At 44.9% G+C, this 20,548-nt stretch overlaps 1 protein-coding gene across 9 annotated transcripts in view; it reads left to right on the forward strand.

Moving 5' to 3' along the window:
- The window catches only part of ZCCHC7 (zinc finger CCHC-type containing 7), a 644,974-nt gene that overhangs the window by 594,371 nt on the left and 30,055 nt on the right, over positions 1 to 20,548 (forward strand). For 7 of the 9 annotated variants that reach the window (XM_029602957.1, XM_029602941.1, XM_029602932.1 and 4 more), the window contains one exon: positions 13,651 to 13,768. In XM_029602957.1, coding sequence (XP_029458817.1) covers positions 13,651 to 13,768 — 118 coding nt within the window. Of the gene's footprint in view, positions 1 to 12,035; positions 12,062 to 12,734; positions 12,906 to 13,650; positions 13,769 to 20,548 lie in introns of those variants that run through there. The other 2 variants (XR_003856957.1, XM_029602984.1) reach the window with 2 other exon arrangements.

Consider the following 20,548-nt stretch of genomic DNA (forward strand, 5'->3'; position numbering starts at 1 on the left):
GAAGGGAGTAGGGAAGAGACTGAAGAGAGAGAATGAGTCAAAGGTGTGATGGATGTAGAGGGGTGAAAGAGGATCAGGAATGGTGTTTGGGAAGGTGACGGATTTAAGAAACAGACAATCAGAGGTACGAGTGGAGGGTATATTAGAGAGGGTCCAGGGGGGAGGAGAAAAGAGAAGGGGTTAGGATCAGGTAGGGACAGAGGAGAAAAGAGCAAAAGGTTTGAGCAGGTAAAGGCGGGGATTGAGAAAGAAAGAAAAGGGGCACAGGGAGAGAGAGGGTGCTGGGCAGAATTAGGGGAGGAGAATAATGAGGATGAAATGTAATGGTGAGTTCAGGGAAAAAGAGAGGGTTCAGGGAATACTGGGCAAAGAAAGGAATATGGTAGGAAAGTAAATTAGCACGAGTGGATGGAAATGGAAGGTGTTAAATTGGGGCTGCTCAACCTCCGTCATTGTGTGTAATGGAGGATATTATGCTGGGACTGATGAGAGAGAGAGAAGTGGGGAGATTGCGAGAGGAACGGTGAAGACAAATTGGGATTGAAACAGAGAGACTGGTGAGAGAACATAGAGATTGGTAGGGACATGATGGGACAGAGAGAGAAGACTGGTGGGGACAGGGTAGAAAGATTGAGAGAGATACTAATGGGAGAATTGAGAGGTGGGGGCATGGTGGGAGGATTGAGTGAGACTGGTGGAACAGGGTGCGGATTGAGATTGGTGGGAACAGGGCAAATTGGATTGACAGAGACTGGTAGGGTATTCATAGGGATAGCCATGTTAGTCTGATGTAACAAAAATGATACAAAGCAGGTGGCAACTTAAAGACTAACCAGTTTGAGGCATGAGCTTTTGAGGACAGAGTTCACTTCGTCAGATGCAGAGACTGATAAGAACATGTTATGACTGAGAAAAATTAGTAGGGACAGAATGGGATTAAGAGAGAGAGAGATCCTCTGAGGGGACAGAGTTGGAGGACTGAGAAAGAAAGTCTAGTGGGAGAATTGAAAATGGTGAGGACAAGGTAGTAGGAATGAGACTTACTGGTTGGGACAGGTTGAGGGAATTGCGGGAGAAAAAATAAGGCTGGTAGGGACAGAGTGGGGGAAACTGAGGGGAGAGAATGATGGAGAGGCAGGGCTGCGGACAGAGGGAAAGAGTGGGAGGATTAAAATCGGGCACACACGTGCATATGGGTATCGTATTGTCTCACAGGACAAGCAGGATGGTAGTCCTCACATATGGGTGACATCACAGGATGGAGCCCAATCACGGAACGTTTCTGTCAAAGTTTCCAGAACTTTGACTGGCCCCTACTGGGCATGCCCAGCATGGCACTAACCCTTCAGCCAGCAGGGGTCCCCCTTCAGTCTTCTTTTTTCCGCACAGCAGTAGCCACACAGTTAAGGAGATCTGCAGAGATTCCTGACAGGAATTTTCCTCACGGAATTACTAAAATTTAATTTACCCCACAGGGTCCATCCTTCAACTTTTTCAAGCCGTGGTACTCTGGTAAGTTTTTTAGCCGTTTTCCATCGATTACCGTTGAGTTTGGCCCTCGCGGCCTACTGGTCGTCGACCGTACCGCGGCTCAATTTTTTCATGGCCATGGCGTCGGGGTTCCGCTAGTGCCCTGACTGTAATCGCACCATGTCTATCACAGACCCTCAAAAAGTCTGTGTAATGTGTCTCAGATGTGAGCACGATGTCCTAACCTGCAGCAAATGTGCCCTAATGACACCAAAAGTTCACAAGGCCAGAATGGAGAAGATGGAACTTCTCTTCCGTGCTCAAACCCCGACGCCGTCTATTGCATCGACATCATCAGAACCGTCACCGTCAACTTCGCGCCAGTATCGCCCTCCAGCCGGTGACCGTCCAGCATCGACGACTTCTCGGCCTTTAACACCCTCAACTCCCCCTCAGGACAGTGGGGATCGTAGAGATAAACATCGCCACCGGCATCGAAAGTCTCGGACCATCAAGGGAGCGAAATCATCGACCTCGCCATCGTCCGAGCCGCCTTCAAAGAAACCCCGTCCAGAAAAGGCACCGACCTTTTTGGCGACCGGGTCATCGAGGCAACCCTTACCCGGACGGGTATCGGGAGCTGCTACTCCGCCTTTAATGGTGTTCCCTCCGGCTATGCCTCTGCCTCCTTCTTCTGTACCGGAGCCGGGGCTGCTTGCTCCAGGTCTCGAAGAAGAACTGGACCGGATGGTTCAGGAGGCCATCGACAAGGCGATACATCGACTCCAAGTTCCTCCAGCATCGACACCGGTACCGATTGTGGAACTGACCACCGACCTGATTCCAGCAGCGTTGGCACCGCTGCTCTCGAGGATGGAAGCGCTCATGGACGATTTTCCACCGATGGACCCTGGGACACCGATGGCTATAGTGCCCTCCCTGCTTACTTTGTCATCGGGAGGAGAAACACTGTTCCGCATCCCTCCATCGGGAGTTCTGCCGATGCCTCAGCCATCGATTCTGATACGTCTGTCAGTGGTGCCGATACGTCCGTGCCACCGATACGTCCGTCGGTGCCGATACGTCCATCAGCGCCACCGAGCCATCCATTGATGCCCTCGATGCCTGCACCGGTGCCTTCGATGACTTCATCGGTGCCTCCAGTTATTCCTTCGAGTCCTTCGGAGCCTAGACCAGGACCTTCAGGGATCCCACCATCCCTTTCCCTGATCCCTAGAGGAGCAGGTGCTGATCCCTATGATAACTGGACTGATGATTCTTCACCAGACACCGATGATTTGCCTTCACCACCTTCACCTACTGACAGCAGAAAGCATTCTCCTACAGAGGACCTTTCCTTTATAAATTTTGTGAAGCAGATGTCTGAATTGGTTCCTTCCAATTACAGACGGAACAGGACGATAGGCATCAAATGATGGAGTTGCTACAATTTCTGGATGCTCCCAAGGAAACAACCTCCATCCCTATCCACCAGGTTCTTCTGGATCTCCTCAAAAAGAACTGGGAACATCCTGACTCTGTTGCTCCAGTCAACAGGAAAGCTGACACCACCTATCTCGCACAGTTAGCTCCAGGCTTTCACAAACCTCAATTGGATCACCAATCTGAGGTTGTAGAATCTGCCCAGAAAAGAGCAAGGAGATCAAAACCTCACACTTCCTTTCCCCCAGGCAAGAAACAGAAATTTCTAGATGCCATTGGTTGCCGTGTCTTCCAGGGATCAATGCTCATCTCCAGAATTGCCTCATCAGCTCTATGTGACCCAATATAATAGGGTCTTATTTAAGCAGATACAAGACTTGACAGACTCCCTGCCTCAGCAATTTCAAGATCAACTCCAAACCATAGTAAACAAGGGTTTTGAGGCAGGCAAGCATGAGATCAGATCATCTTACGATATCTTTGACACTGCTGCCAGGGTATCTGCAGCTGCTATTTCGGCAAGACGATGGGCCTGGCTCAAGTCTTCCGACCTTCGCCCTGAAGTACAAGACAGATTATCCGACCGGCCTTGTGTAGGAGGTAATCTGTTTGGCAAGCAGATTCAATGAACGGTGGTGGAACTCAAGGACCATCATGAGACCCTAAGACAGCTCTCTCTGATGCCTTCTGAGTACTCTTCAAAACAGCCCTTCCGTAAGGACTCTAAGAAGTCATTCTTCCGCCCGAAGAAATCCTACCCACCACCAGCTAGAACCCATTCTACGAGACCGTTTCAAAAAACCCAGTCTCGTCACACGAAAACAAAAAAACGCAAGCAGCTCCTCTACCAGGTACTGCTTCCGGTTTTTGACTCCTGCATAGAGAGCAGCAGCCAGCTTCCATTGCCCCACATACCAGTGGGAAGTCGATTGTGCCATTTCAACAACAGGTGGCACTCGATCACCTCAGACCAGTGGGTCCTGGTGATAATTGCTCGGGGTTATCATCTGAACATTCTCTCCATTCCACCAGACTCCCCACCTCTACCGACTTGGAGAACATCCGATCACTCCATCCTTCTGGAACAGGAGGTCTCCCTCCTCCTCCAGTCCAAGGAAATAGAACCGGTACCCTACTCTCAGCACGGCCTAGGATTCTATTCCCGGTACTTTCTAATCCCCCAAAAATCGGGGGGTATTCGTCCAATTCTGGACCTACGTGCTCTCAACAAGTACCTCCAGCGAGAGAAGTTCAAAATGGTAACCTAAGGCTCTCTTCTTCCTCTTCTACAAAGAGGAGACTGGCTCTGCTCTCTAGACCTCCAGGACGCATACACTCATATCGCGATAATTCCATCCCATCGCAAATACCTGAGGTTTCTAGTAGGCCCCCAAGCACTATCAGTACCAAGTGCTTCCATTCAGCCTCGCGTCTGCACCACGAGTCTTCACAAAATGCCTCGTCGTAGTTGCAGCTTTCCTCAGGACTCAAGGTGTTCACATCTACCCCTATCTAGACGATTGGTTAATCAGGGCTCCCCCTCAGCAAGCTGCTCTGTCGTCCCTACATTTTACCTTACACACTCGCTCGGATTTCTCGTCAACTATGACAAATCCTAGTTAGTCCCATCTCAAACCTTATCGTTCATTGGGGCAGACTTGGACACCTTGCAGGCAAAGGCTTTTCTGCCTCGACAGCGAGCTCTCACTCTCGCGTCTCTTGCACACCAGCTGCAGACTCAGAACTCCACGACTGCACACCACTTTCTCATCCTCCTGGGACACATGGCGTCCTCAGTTCAGGTCACCCCAATGGCCCGCTTGGCCATGAGAGTCATGCAGTGGACTCTAAGGTCAGAATGGACTCAATCCATTCAGCCCCTGTCGCCCATTGTCCACGTAACCGACTCACTCCGTCAGTCTCTCGCCTGGTGGAGAAATCAGGTCAATCTCCTCCAAGGCTTGCTCTTCCAGGCTCCAGACCCTCAAATAACTCTCACCACTGATGCTTCCAACCTCGGCTGGGGAGCCCTCGTGGCTGATCTGCAGACACAAGGATCTTGGTCTCCAGAGGAAGCCGAACGCCAAATAAATTTCCTGGAGCTTCGAGCAATCAGATATGCGCTCAGGGTATTTCAGGATCACCTCTCCAATCAAGTCATCCTGATCCAGACAGACAATCAGGTGGCCATATGGTACATCAACAAACAGGGAGGGATGGGCTCCTACCTTCTGTGTCAGGAAGCTGCTCAGATATGGGCGGAGGCCCTCTCCCACTCGATGTTCCTCAGGGCCACCTACTTGCCGGGAGTGGACAATGTGTTGGCAGACAAGCTGAGTCGCACTTTTCAACCGCACGAGTGGTCTCTCAACCCCTCAATAGCGAACTCGATCTTAAAACAATGGGGATATCCTCAAATAGACCTCAAAACCGCAAAGTAGACATTTCTGCTCTCTCACTCGCAGCCAACACTATCAGCCAAGAGACGCGTTCTCCCTCTCATGGACAACCGGTCTCCTATATGCATTCCATCCACTTCCACTTCTCTCGAAGACTCTCGTGAAGTTACATCAGTACAAGGGAACCATGATCCTGATAGCACCTCACTGGCCGCGCCAAGTGTGGTTTCCAATACTTCAGGATCTCTCCATTTGCAGGCACATTCCCTTGGGAAAGGACCCGCTTCTAATCACTCAGAAAGACGGGTGCCTACGCCACCCCAATCTTCAAGCCTTGTCCCTGACGGCATGGATGTTGAAAGGTTAATCCTTCAACCACTTAACCTTTCTGAACCAGTTTCCCATGTCCTGATTGCTTCGCAGAAGCCTTCCACGAGAAAATCTTATTCTTACAAATGGACCAGGTTTACGTCATGGTGCTCTTCTCAGGCCCTTGACCCCTTTACCTGTCCAATCATGAAGTTTCTGGACTATCTCTGACACTTGTCAGAGTCAAGTCTAAAAACTTCCTCCATCAGGATGCATGTCAGTGCGGTAGCTGCCTTCCATAAAGGTGTCGGGGATGTTCCCATATCAGTGCAACCCCTTGTAACACATTTTTTGAAGGGCTTGCTTCACCTCAAGCCTCCTCTGTGTCCTCCGGCCCCTTCTTGGGACCTCAACCTAGTTTTGGGTCGGCTCATGAAACCACCATTCGAGCCTCTTCAAGCCTGTGACCTTTGATATCTCACATGGAAAGTGATTTTCCTTTTGGCAATCACTTCCGCTCGCACAGTTAGTGAATTACAGGCTCTAGTTACCTATCCACCTTACACTAAACTTCTGAAGGACCGGGCAGTACTCCGCACTCACCCTAAATTCTTGCCTAAGGTAGTTTCGGAGTTTCATCTCAATCAATCCATTATACTACCTACCTTTTTTCCCAGGCCCCATTCCAATCCAGGAGAGCAGGTTCTGCATACCCTTGACTACAAACGGGCTCTAGAGTTCTACCTAGACCATACAGCTGTCCACAGGAAAAGCACTCAATTGTTTGTCTCTTTCCATCCTATCAAATTGGGGCAGGCTGTGGGTAAACAGACTCTCTCCTCCTGGTTGGCGGACTGCATATCCTTTTGTTATCAGCAAGCAGGTATTCCACTTCGAGACCGTGTTAAAGCACATTCTGTGAGGACCATGGCAACTTCAGTAGCACACCCACGCTCGGTGCCGCTTCCTGAGCAGGGCTGCCACCTGGAGTTCTCTCCATACCTTTACAGCCCATTATTGCTTAGACAAAGCCAGAAGACAAGATTCCATCTTCGGCCAGTCTGTCTTGCGCAAACTATTTACAATGTGACGTATCAACACCCTTCCGCCTGCCCGGTGGAATTCAGCATGCCCTCGGCCAAATTTCATGCCAGGCCTAGTGCCTTGCACGCCTGAGTACATTTGGTGCATACTCGGACATCCTCAGCTCGGTACTCACCCATATGTGTGAAGACTACCATACTGCTTGTCCTGTGAGAAAGCAAATGTTGCTTACCTGAAACAGGTGTTCTCACAGGACAGCAGGATGTTAGTCCTCAGGAAAACCGCCCGCCGCCCCGCGGTGTTGGGTTCGTAATGTTTTCTTATTTTATTTTCGGCACTACCTGTAGCTTTTTAACAAGACTGAAGTGGGACCCCTGCTGGCTGCAAGGTTAGTGCCATGCTGGGCATGCCCAGAAGGGGCCAGTCAAAGTTCTGGAAACTTTGACAGAAGTGTTCCGTGATTGGGCTCCATCCTGTGATGTCACCCATATGTGAGGACTAACATCCTGCTGCCTGTGAGAACACCTGTTACAGGTAAGCAACATTTGCTTTATAACGGGTGTGCGATGACGCATGCATGTTATAAAATCGGCCTGCATGTTTTAAAATCTACCCCTTTGTGAAGTAACACAAACCCCTGCAAAAAAATAAATAAATAAGACACCTAGAAGCTTGTCATTCCATACAATCGCAGCACTAATGCTCAGGAATCAAACAGCACTCTTATTTATAAAAGGCAGCAATACAAATATTACACCAGGCCCCAGAACACTAATACACCATCTACTGGGCAAAGAGAACAAGCCGGACTGGTACAAATCCCTGCAGAGAAAATACACACTAACAGAAATAATGCCCCTCAGACAAACGCTGGCAGAGCACAAACCCACTCTTACCTAATATGGAAATGAGGACTGTAAATTAGAAACCAAAACATGCAGACAGAAGCAAAATAGAAAGCCAGAGAAACCAGATTCTGAACAGTGGAACTCTAAAGAAAGAGCAAAATACAAATACATAAGAAATGCACATGGCCAAAGATGGCACATATTCCAATTCCTAAAAAAAATAAATTTAAAATTTTTTTTTTTCTTTTGTATGAGGGTTTCATTTTTCTAACCAGATTGTCCTGGTCTCTTTATTCCACTTTCCCCCTTATCAGTCTTTTCCTAATTCTTTCTCCAGGGTCACTCATCTCTTTCTGTTTCTTCTCTTTCCTACTATCTTCTTCCCTTCCTGCCTTACACACACATACACAGACTTCTCACTCTCACATGCTCTCTCTTTTTCACAAAAGGTTCCCACTCTCCTAATAATTCCTAACATTCTGTTTGCTTTTTTGACCTACAGCACACAAAGGAACAGAAGATTTCAAAGTATTTTCCACTATGATGCCCAGGTCAATTTTTCTGAATGGTAACTCCTAATATGGAACCTAACATCTCTCTCACAAACACACACAGGCTCTCAATCTCACATGCTTTCTCTGACACATATACACACATAGGTTAAAAACATAAGAATTGCCATACTGGGTCAGACCAAGGGTCCATCAAACCCAGTTTCCTGTTTTGAACAGTAGCCAAACCAAGTCACAAGTACCTGGCATGTACCCAAACATTAAATACATCTCAAGCTATTATTTTATATTAATTAATAGCAGTTTATGGATTTTTCCTCTAGGAACTTATCCAAACCTTTTTTAAACCCAGTTGCACTAACTGTTGTAACCACATTCTCTTGACAATGAATTCCAGAGCTTTACTATGCACTGAGTGAAAAAGAATTCTCTTTGATTTGTTTTAAATGAGTTACGTGCTAACTTCATGGCGTGCCCCTAGTCCTATTATCTGTGAGAGTAAATAACTGATTTACATTAACTTTTTCAAGCCCTTTCATGATTTTGTAGACTTCTATCATATCCCCTCTCAGTCTTCTCTTCTCCAAACTGAACAGCCCTAACTTCCTTAGCCTTACCTCATAAGGCAGCCGTTCCATGCCACTTATCATTTTGGTCACCCTTCTCTGCACTTTCTCCAGTGCAACTATATCTTTTTTAGATGCGGCAACCAGAATTGCATACAGTATTCAAGATGTGGTCTCACCAAGGAGTGATACAGAGGCATTATGACATCCATTGTTTTATTTGCCATTCCCTTCTTAAGATAGAACCTAACATTGTGTAACTACAGCAAGGGTTATTTTTCCCTATAAGCATCACTTTGCACTTGTCCATGTTAAATTTCATCTGCCATTTGGAAACCCAATCTTCCAGTCTTGCAAGGTCCTCCTGCAATTTTTCACAATCCACTTGAGATTTAACTATTCTGCTTAATTGTGTGTCATCTGCAAATTTAATCATCTCGCTCGTTGTACCCCTTTCCAGATTATATATAAATATATTAAATAGCACAGATCCTTGAGACACTCCACTGTTTATCTTTTTCTGCTGTAAAAACAGACCATTTAATCCTACTCTCTGTTTTCTGTCTTTTAACCAGCTTGCAATCCACAAAACAACATTGCCTCCTATCCCATGACTATTTAGTTTTCTTAGAAGCTCTCATTCGAGACTTTGTCGAAAGCCTTCTGAAAATCCAAATACACGACATTTACCTGTTCACATTTGTCCACATTTATTCACCCTTTCAATAAAATGTAGGAGGCAAGACTTCTGTTTGTGTCCCATTAAACCATGTCTATGTAAATGTTTTGTGATTTTATAGTTTATAACAGTTTCCATGATTTTTCCCGGCACTGAAGTCAGGCTCATCAGTCTATAGTTTCCTGAATCACCCCTGGAGCCTTTTTTAAATATCGGGGATTACCTTGGCCATCTTCTAATCTTTAGGTACAAAGGATGATTTTAATGATAGGTTACAAATTAATTGAAATAGGTCTGAAATTTAATTTTTTAATTCTTTCAAAACCCTAGGTTCTGTGCCATCCAGTCAAGGTGAATTACTACTCTTCAGATTGTCAATCTGGCCTACCATATCTTCCAGATTCACCGTGTTCAGTTCATCTGTATCATCACCGTCTCTGGAACTGGTATCTCCCAAACATCCTCTTTAGTAAACACTGAAGCAAAGAAATCATTTAATCTTTCCGCAATGGCCTTATCTTCCCTAAGTGCCCCTTTAACCCCTCGATCATCTAACGGTTCAACCAACTCCCTTGCAGGCTTTCTGCTTCGTATATATTTTTAAACATTTTTATTGTGAGTTTTTGCCTCTACGGCTAATTTCTTTTCAAATTCTCTCTTAGCCTGTCTTATCAATGTCTCACATTTAACTTGCCTATGATTATGCTTAATCCTATTTTCTTCTGATGGATCATTCTTACAATTTTTTAATGAAGAGTTTTTAGCTGAAATAGCCTCTTTCATCTCACTTTTTAGCCATGCTGGCAATTGTTTGACCTTCCTTCCACCTTTCTTAATGCGAAGAATACATATGGACTACGCTTCTAGGATGCTTTATTTTTTTTAACAAAGTCCACAACTGTTGCATACTTTTTATCTTTGTAGCTGCACCTTCAATTTTTTTAAAAATATTTTTCTCGTTTTATCAAAGTTTCCCTTTTGAATATTTACTGCTACAGCCATGATTTACTTACTATCCCCCTTCCAGTCTTGAATTCAAATTTGATCATATTATGATCACTATTGCCAAGCGGCCCCACCACCGTTACCACTCTCACCAAATCCTGTGCTCCACTGAGAATTAGATCTAAAATTTCTCCTTCTCTCGACAGTTATTGAACCAATTGCTCCATAAAAATGTCATTTATTCCATCCAGGAACTTTATCTCTTTAGCATGTCCTGATGTTTCACTTACCCAGTCAATATTGGGGTAATTGAAATCTCCCATTATTACTGCACTACCAATTTGTTAGCTTCCCTAATTTCTCTTAGCATTTCACTGTTCATCTCACCATCTTGACCAGGTAGACAGTAGTATACTCCTGTCACTATACTCTTCCCCAATATGCAAGGGATTTCTACCCATAAAGATTCGATTGTGCATTTAGTCTCATGCTGGATCTTTATCCTGATCAACTCTATGCCATTCCAAACATAAAGCGCCACCCTACCACCAAGATGCTCCTCTCTGTCATTGGGTTATAATTTGTACCTAGTATAGCAGTATTCCATTGGTTATCTTCTTTCCATCATGTCTCTGAGATGCCAATTAAGGGGTCAGTTTTAAGTTCGCTGATTTTATAACATGTACGTGCTGGCGCGCACATGTTAACATAGAAATGACGGCAGAAGAAGACCAATAGGCCCATCCAGTCTGCCCAGCAAGCTTCACACTTCTTTCCTTTCATACTTATCTGTTTCTCTTGGCTCTTAGCAATCCTTGGTTCTATTTCCCTTTCACCCCACCATTAATGCAGAGAGCAGTGATGGAGCTGCATCCAAGTGAAATATCAAGCTTGATTAGTAAGGGGTAGTAACCGCCTCAACAAGCAAGCTACACCCATACTTATTTGTTTACCCAGACTATGTTATTCAGCCCTTATTGGTTGTTTTTCTTCTCCCCTGCCGTTGAAGCAGAGAGCTATGCTGGTTATGCGTGAAGTATCAGTTTTTCTGCTCCCCTGCCGTTGAAGCAGAGAGCTATGCTGGATATGCGTGAAGTATCAGTTTTTCTTCTCCCCTGCCGTTGAAGCAGAGAGCTATGCTGGATATGCGTGAAGTATTAGTTTTTTAATCTGATGGCCGCGCGCAAATGCGCAGTGGATTTTAAAATCCACGCATGCATGTGCGGGCGGCCCGCAGCTCCTGAATGTGAGGGGAATATTCAAATTACGCGTGGCGACGCAATCGGCCTTTTTTCCGGTTCCTTCCCAGTCCACTGCAATTAAGAAATAGACTGGGAGGGAACTTCCCTAAATCCCTCCCACCTTCCTCCCCTTCCCCTGTCCACCCAGACCCCTAACCCTTAACTACCTACCCTATTTTGTTTGTTCTGTAATTTACCTGCTCTGATGAGCAGAAGTAAGTTATGCGTGCCAGCCTGCTGCTGGCGCACACTTCCCCAGGACAGTGTCGAATGGTGCTGTCCCAGCCCGCCTCCCGGCAAGCCCCTTTGGAGATGCCCAGCATTTTGGCGTGTAATGGGGTTACACATGGCCGGGCCCTTTCGAAAATGCATGCTGCGCACGCAAGGCCCGGCCACGCACATAACCCACGTTATTTATGCACATGGCCCCTTTAAAATTGGGCCGAAAGTCTATGTCATCATTTACTGCTATACCCTCTAATTCTCTCCCATCTTACTTCTTAGACTTCTGGCATTAGCATACAAAAATTTTAAAGTGTGTTTTTTGTTTGTATTAACATTCTGCTTTTCAATTGACAGGGATAAATTGAAATCTTGTAGCTCAGGTGAGTTTTAATTATAGGCATTTTACTTATTATTGGAACCTCACTGTCTGGATGCCCTAACTCTAATGCTTCATTAGTATCCTTCGAAGATACCTCCCTCTGAACCATGCGCTGCTGAGCGACTGTCGGCTTTCCCCTTTTCTCACTTTCAGGCTCCCACACACTTAACACAGGCGCACCCCCCCCCCCCCCATGCTCTCTCATGCACAGCCACCTATACTCACATACACAAAAGAAATGAGTCTCAAACTCGCCGCTCACTGCCCACAACCCCAGCATTTTCACACTCACCCTTCCCTGCGCTCCTGTCCCCAGCAGTCTCACAGTCATTCTCTCACTGCCTTCCTTGTTCCTGCCCCTTCCTCACTACCCTTCCCTGTCACTCATTCACCGCCTCTTCTTCCCTCTCTCCTACCTATCAGTTCTTTACCTCCCTTTTCTCCCACTCCTCCTCGTCTCTTTCCATTCTTTCCCTCTCACTAATCCCCTTCCCTTTCATTTGCAATCCCCTCTCTTCCATTCCACTTATTTAGCTCAGTTCCCTTTTCCTCCCCTCCTTCCTCTGTAAGAAGAAAGGGAAGTTGAGCGAGTGAGGCAAATGGAAATGTGTAAGGATGGGAAGAGGAGACGAGGGAGTGAGACATTCTCACTCTTCCTCCCTTCCCTTTCACAGCATGCCTCGCTCACCTCCTGTGGCATGTCACATCACCGAGGTAGTCTTCAGCCTGGTCTTCATCAAGCCGTCCGACCGTCATTGTCCTCTTCAGCCCATGGGGGATGGGTGGAACCCTCATGGGTAGATCTTCAACGTACCGCCGCGGTTCTGCTTATGTGCCCACAGGAGGTGAGATCCCCACAGACACGTTGTCATCGTGCCACCGCGGTTCTGCTCTTGTTCCCAAGGGGGGTGAGAAAACCCCCAGGCACATCATTATCACGCTGCCGCAGTTCTGCTCTTGTTCCCATAGGGGGAGAGATAGCCACAAGTAGTTCATCACCATGCTGCTACAGTGTCAGACAGTTCTGTTTGGGTGGGCATGAGCCAAAGTGGGTGGGCCACGGCCATGCCACTGTTATAAATGCATAATTTTTAATTGTGTGTGGTAAGGGAGGGGGCGCGCAAGATTGTAAGATTGGCTTAGGGTGCCTAATACCTTTGCTGCAATCCTGGCTATCTCAGCCAAGGATTGCTCTATTCATGAATTTAAAAATTGCTTGGCAGATTCTTCTTGCTAGACATACATGCCAACAGACTCACTAACAGCATGCTCTTCCTTGTCATGCATATCTCATGCTCACATGCTCTTACACACCTACACTTTATGCATACACCCCTTTGTATACACTCATACACATCATAAATGCTAGTATACCACTAGATCCTGTAAAAGGACACAGGACATTAGTTTAAAAAAATACAATTTTTAATGGTATTATAAATTAGTATGCAAATTAACATATATTATTGTTTTTTCTGAAAACTTAGACCTGTTTACAGTACTTGGACCAGATAACACAGGACCTGGCATCTCTTGAAATATTAATTTGCAGGGTATTAACAGAATGTGCTTTTTTAATTTTTTTTAAAGGAATGCTCAGAAAATCGAATGTTCTCTGGGAATTTTCCTGCTTCACCATTCATTTACACCTATGATCGAGAACATGACATCACGAAGCGATTGCAGAGAGTTAAAAACAAGGTGGAAGGTATTGTACCACTTTCAATGTAGTGTTCAGACTCTGTAACTTCAGTACAAGTTGTCTCAGATTTACAGCTTTTTCCCTTTGAGCCACCTATTTATCCATCTTCAATTTTTTTCATTCTCATGATCTAGGAATGCATATAGGGAGAAACTCTTTTATAGTACTCTTTTCATGCATATGCTCACTGCTGACCATTTAAATAGTAAGGTAGTTCATTATTAGTCTAATGCACTTGGAGCACTTTTCCTTCTTGCTTTCTGAAGATGTCATGCAGTTTTATGACATGTATATTGATGTTTATTTATTTATTTTATTTATTTAGGATTTTTATATACCGACATTCTCAATACAAATATCAAATCAGGTCGGTTTCCATAGAACAAAACTGTTGCGGTTAAGGTGTTACATTAAACAGAGTTTCTGAACATGAGAACATAAATATTAAATAGACAACAATAATGTTGTCTATTTAATGTTGTTTGATGTATATTGATGTTTGTTGCATCCTGGAGATGGTTACATTAAAATATGTTGGGCTGATAGTTGTCAGAAAATTGTGCTTGTAGCAGTCAGCTACATCCAAATTGTGAACACAGTATAAACCGTTGAAGCATGACATTAGTGAGAAAATGTTTCCTACACAGGGTCTATATCATATTAAAGTAATGACTGCCTGTCTTTAGTCTATTTGAAATATAAATATATAATAATAATTCTGTGGTACAAAAATAAAAGCTACTTAGGAATAAGACAAGCTAAGGAGGAATATAGATAATCACAAAGAAATTAAAATGTTTATTGTACTGCAGCTTTAAGAAAATCATATTCAGAGATAATCTTGTGCAGTATTTGGTTTAGCACCATCATCTTTTATAGAAGCTAATAAATTGTATATTAGAATACTTGTTTTACATGCAAAAAGAAAATATTGAACCTGATATCACTATTGTATACACAGCCTTCTTCATTAATGGGTACATTTTAAAACACAGCGCGCACGCGCACTTTTGTTTGCATCAGGCGCGAACAAAAGTGCGCTAGATTTTATAAGATACGCGCGTAGCTGCGCGTATCTTATAAAATCCGGGGTCGGCCCGCGCAAGGGGGTGCACATTTGTGCAACCTGCGCGCGCCGAGCCCTGCGCGCGCTGCCCGTTCCCTCCACACACCCCCCCCCCCACCTTTATCTGAAAAGTTACTACTGCCTCCAGGCAGTAGTAACTTAAGGGCGCTGTCGGGGCACTTGGCCACGCCCCCGGACCGCCCACACGCCCCGATCCAAAACCAAGCCCCTGACCGCCCCTTTTTGCAAGCCCCGGGACTTACGCACTCCCGGGGCTTGCGCACGCCGCCGAGCCTATGCGCGCAGGGGGGTTTTAAAAAGGTTACGCGCGTACTTTATGTGCGTAACCCTTTTAAAATCTGGCCCTAATTGCAATTGTATGAACTTTAGCTGAGAAAGCAGCAGCCATTATCTAGATTACTTTTAATTGGCAAATCTCTCCATTCTGTGCTTCCCCCTCCTAGATTCAATGACTTCACAAAAAGAAGTAACTTTCTACTAGGTAAAGTTTTGGGAGCAGTTAGAGTAATGTAGAATGGAAGGCATAAGAGAAATATAGGGCATATTTATTACAATTTGTGTTATTCATGTGACGTTCTTTTGTACATAAAACAGGAGAGGGATCTGGGGGTGATTATATCCAATCTTAGGATGGCTAAACAGATAGATAAAGCAACAGCAAAAGCTAGATGGATGCTTGGGTGCATAGGGAAAGGAATAGCCAGCAGGAAAAGGGATGTAATATTATCTCTAAATATGTTTTTGGTGAGACGTCATTTGAAATAATGTGTACAGTACTGAAGACCCCACCTTCAAAAAGATATAAATTGAACAGAGTCATTCCGAAGAGCAGTAAGTAAAATGGTCAAGGATTTACATAATCATATTGGGACAGAATTAAAGATCTAAATATGTTTATGCTGGAGGAAAGGAGGGAAAGTGTTGATATGAGAGACATTTAAAAACTTTCAAGGAATACATGCACAGTAGGCAGGCTTCTTTCAAGGGAAAGGAGACTTAAGAATGATGATAAAAGGTGGGGGGAGGGTATAAACGTACAAGTAATGTAAAGAAATATTTCTTTATAGAAAGGGTTGTGGATACGTGGACCGCCTCCCTGAGGAGGTGATGTAGACAAGAACAGTATCGGAATTCAAGAAAGCATGGGACAAGCAGAGAGGATCCCTGCGGGAGAGGAAGGGCTTATAGAGTTGAGCAGGAGCAGGAGATGCAGATGAGCAGACTGAATGAGCCGTGCAGTCTGTCTGTCATGTTCTGTGTTTCTTTGATGGTTTATTATATAATCTGTTCTGAGCATATATAGATAGGTTAGAATTTTATCTCTTATGTGTTTTTGTACAGCTCTGTATATGACAAGTAGTGCTATAAAAAAGGCAGATTTTAAAAGCCTCGCATATGCATAAACGGCCAGATACGCTCGAAAGTGGGCTGCACGAGAGGTATGCGAATTTTAAATAGCAGGGAAGGGCGCGCCTACATCGATGTACGTGCACCCAGAAAAACTGGGTGGAAAAGGAGCAGAGCATAGCCGTTCCAGAGGCAGAGTCAGCACTGACGCACAGGCACGCGTAACATACACACACCACTTTGGTACAGCTCCTTGTTAGGCACAAGAGCCTGGTGAACATTCGGGGGAGAGAGGGAGAGAGACTCTTTATAGGGCTCAGCCTGATATTCTATATATGGACCATTGTAAGGGAGCACTTTGATTCAGGGTAAGTTTTAGGAAGGTGGGTTGCAGTTAGGAGGGTGTTGTTACAGACACATTCAAAGGTATCCATTGTAAAATTGCCCTCTTTAAAGAATGTTTGACCTTATAAGTGATGAAAAGGAGTTGATTTTTACAATGTATGTTATGACTCCTGCCCGCGGAGCTACCCCCGCAAGCAAGCCTCTCACCTCTTCTCACTGCTGCGCTGCCGGGACCCACTTCATGGTGCATGCGGCGCTGTCTGTCTTCATGGCCTAGTGCTGCCGCCCGGACTGCAGCTGCCGCTGCCAACTCCTCTTCTAGCGGCAGAGAAGCTGCGGCCTTTAATTTTCTTCGCAGCCTAATGCTGCCGCTGAATTGTCTCCACGGCATGGAGCCACGACGCCATTGCTGAGGTCATCACTGGCTGGCAGGAGGCCGCCCCGAAGCCTGCCTGCTCCTCGTCTGTCCTGTGCTGTGAAGGTGCCGCTGTCCCATGGTCATGCTTCCTCCAGGGCCATCCCTTAGGTGCCGGTGCGCGCCTCTTCAATGTATTTAAAGGGCCAGTAGCAGGGAGTGCTCCTGGCCCCACTGGAATCCAACTGGTCTTCATTTCCTGGTTCAGCCCTATATAAGGGCCTCTCTTCAGTCACTCCTGGCCTTCGAATCGAGTCTCACAGTCGTCTGTGTCCTCATCTTCGGTCCAGGTCCTCCGTGGTCTTCTCCTGCTTTGACAGCTTCATCTTCATGTTCCTGATGTCCTTTGTCTGTGCTTCCAGATGTCTTCACATTCCTGATGTTCTTCGTTCGTACCTCCTGATGTCTGATGTCCTTCCTGATGCCTTTGCCTCTGCCTCCATGCCTTGGTTCCTTGATGTCCACTTTCCCGGCGTGCCGTTGTCATGCTCCGCGACCAGCCCATGGGCGGACTGTGTAGGGCACCTCACAGTACAAGGCCTTCTTCTCCTGCACAGTGCAAGCCTCCGGAAGACTTCTGCTTGTCTCCTGAAGTTTTGAATCCTGAGTTGTCTGAAGAATCGTGTATTTTGAATCCTGTGCTTGAATCTTGTCCCGTCTTCGGAGCTCCTTGCATTTGCATCTGTCCATGCCAAAGACTCTGTTCGAACCTGCTTCGAGCCCAGCGTGGTCCGCGACCAGTCCCGCGGGTGGACTGTGTAGGGTGCGCTGCGTCGCAGTCTCGACCCAACACTTTGATCCTATGCCTTGATCTTGCTTCTGTATATTCTTGCTGCTGTACCTTGCTCCTGAGTCTTCGTCTAGTGTCCTCGCCTGAGTCTTTGCCTATGTCTACATACAAGAGTAGTCTTGTTCCAAGGTCTCTGTCTGCCCTCATCCACTGTCCGGCCTGCCGCCTATTGCCGTTACCCAGCAGCAGGTCCAAAAGGACTTGGAACGGTCGGAGGACTGTTCATTGATCAACATTGCGTTGTTGGTCATCCTGGGGCGTGCAGGTCCGGTAGAGGGTCAGACCTTCCGTCTCCTTGTCTTCGCTCCAGCCTTGTCCTGCTCCTTGTTACCCGTGCTCGCACCAGCTCACCTCCCACGATGTGTCTTGGGGCTCCTCCCTGAATCGTGCCGTGGCCCAAGGGCTCACAACACCCGTTCCAGAAACGACCGCGCCTCTGCGCTCGAAACATGTAGCTAGCAGAAACCTCAGAGTACACACGTAGGTTATAAAATAGCACATTTTTTTGCACAGTGAGATACACAAATTTAAGTGTGCACGGCCCTTTTAAAATCTACCTTAAAGTGAGAAGTAGTAGTAGGAATATTAAATATGTTTAAATAAAATATACTTTTTCTGTGCTGTATTGTGGTTAGATTTCCACATAGGTTATTCATACTTTTTTTTTTAAGTTATCCACATTATGGATAATTCTAGTAGCAATATTGATACTTTAGAGAACTGGACTTTTTGCAGGCTATGATATCTTTTCTCTGCAGAAAGAAGTCCCACCAGTGGGTCATATGACCATGCCTCTGCACCAAACAGAGGAAATTTCCAAAGCTTTCTAGAAAGGCAAAAAAGACTTTCTCTGTTCAACTGTGGTAATTCCTGCCATTCCCCCAATAAAGCAGTTTCTTCAGCAGACCCACTGGTAGTTTTCAATATTTCTAGATTTGGTTAGGCCAATGCAAGAATGCAGTAAGAAATTTCTGTCCATGTGTTCTGACATTTTGGCATTAGGTGCCACTTGCATTATTCGATTTCAGAGCTGTGGTATTAAATTTAGGTGAGGTGTTTGAACTATAGATTTCTCTTTGTCTTTTTTTTTTTTTGTCATTATTGTCTATGAGCCTCTTGGGTATTTTTCTCTTGGATCCTCCCCTTGTAATGGCCTCATTTGTAGTAGGTACTATTTTTTTTATATATATTATGTTCAGTTTATTTTCTTTTGTTAGTGTACATGTACTTCTTTTTTCTGTCAAACATATTTAAATTCGACCATAAACTTAAATGCAATAAATAAAAATAAAATAAAAACAAAGCAGATTTAAAATAGAGAATAAATCAAAGTTGCTTACCTGTAACAGGAGTTCTTCATGGAGAGCAAAACAAATCAGTCACACAAGTGAGTGACATCATATAACAGCACCATGACGGAGCATGCCTTCTCTTAGCCCAGCAAGAGAAAAAAAATATTTCTGGGCATGTGTGGGACATCCTGCACAAGCCCTTGCTATGTGCATCTTCTCAGTTTCTTACTAACTGAGCTTCAACCAAGGACAGGAAGGGGGAGGGGTTATGTTGCTGATTTGTCCTCCTGCCACGGAGAATATCTGGTACAGGTGAGCAGCTTCACTTTCTCTATGCACAAGAAGGTACAAAAACAATCACACAAGTGGGGACTCCCAAGCACAAATGAAAAATTCGTTTTTTGTAGAATCCTCTGCAACATGGAAATTTTCCAGAAGTGGATGACAGGAAGTTGAAGCTCTTATCTGAATAAGTTCTGTAATACTGCTTGTCCAAAGTTTCTGTTACTGCGTGAGTCCTATTCCAAGCAGTAATGTTTAGTGAATGTGTGTATTGTAGACCATATGGATACTTTGCATATTCCTTGATTTGGCACACTGCAAAGAAATGCTACTGAAGCTTCGGTTGCTTGTACTTAATCCCTTATTTTTTTTGTGGAAGATGAATTCCAGCATTAGCAAAACAAACAAATACATCTAGAAAACCACTTTGGCAATGTTTACTTATTTACTGGTAGTCATGTCATAAGCATTTACTGGTTTAGACATGTCATAACCAACAAACAATTGAGATGCTTTTCTGAAAGATTTTGTTCTGTTCAAATTTAATAAAATTGCTCTTCTGCTGTCTAAAGAATGGAGATACTGCTCTGCTGGAGAAGAATAACGCTTTGAGAAAAAAGTAGGAAACATGATAGTTTGATGTATATGAAATGTTGTTACCACTTTTGGCAAAAGTTTGAGTTCTAAGAACCAAATACTCTTATTTTTTAAAACTTGCATATACAATGGATAAACTACAAAAGCTTGAAGTTCACTTACTCTACCTGCTGAGGTTAGCACAATGAGAAATATGTTTCCAGATTAGGTATTTAACATCTGGTAGATGTAGTGTACTTGGATTTTCATAAGGCGTTTGGCAAAGTTCCTCATGAGAGGCTTCTAGGAAAAGTAAAATGTCATGGGATAGGTGGTGATGTCCTTTTGTGGATTACAAACTGGCTAAAAGACAGGAAACAGAGTAGGATTAAATGGACAATTTTCTCAGTGGAAGGGAGTGGGCAGTGGAGTGCCTCAGGGATCTATATTGGGACCCTTACTTTTCAATATATTTATAAATGATCTGGAAAGAAATTCGACAAGTGAGGTAATCAAATTTGCAGATGATACAAAATTGTTCAGAGTAGTTAAATCACAAGCAGATTGTGATAAATTGCAGGAAGACCTTCTGAGACTGGAAAATTGGGCATTGAAATGGCAGATGAAATTTAATGTGGATAAGTGCAAGGTG

Source organism: Rhinatrema bivittatum, chromosome 1, assembly GCF_901001135.1.
Source record: "Rhinatrema bivittatum chromosome 1, aRhiBiv1.1, whole genome shotgun sequence".
Classification (NCBI taxonomy): Eukaryota; Metazoa; Chordata; class Amphibia; order Gymnophiona; family Rhinatrematidae; genus Rhinatrema; species Rhinatrema bivittatum.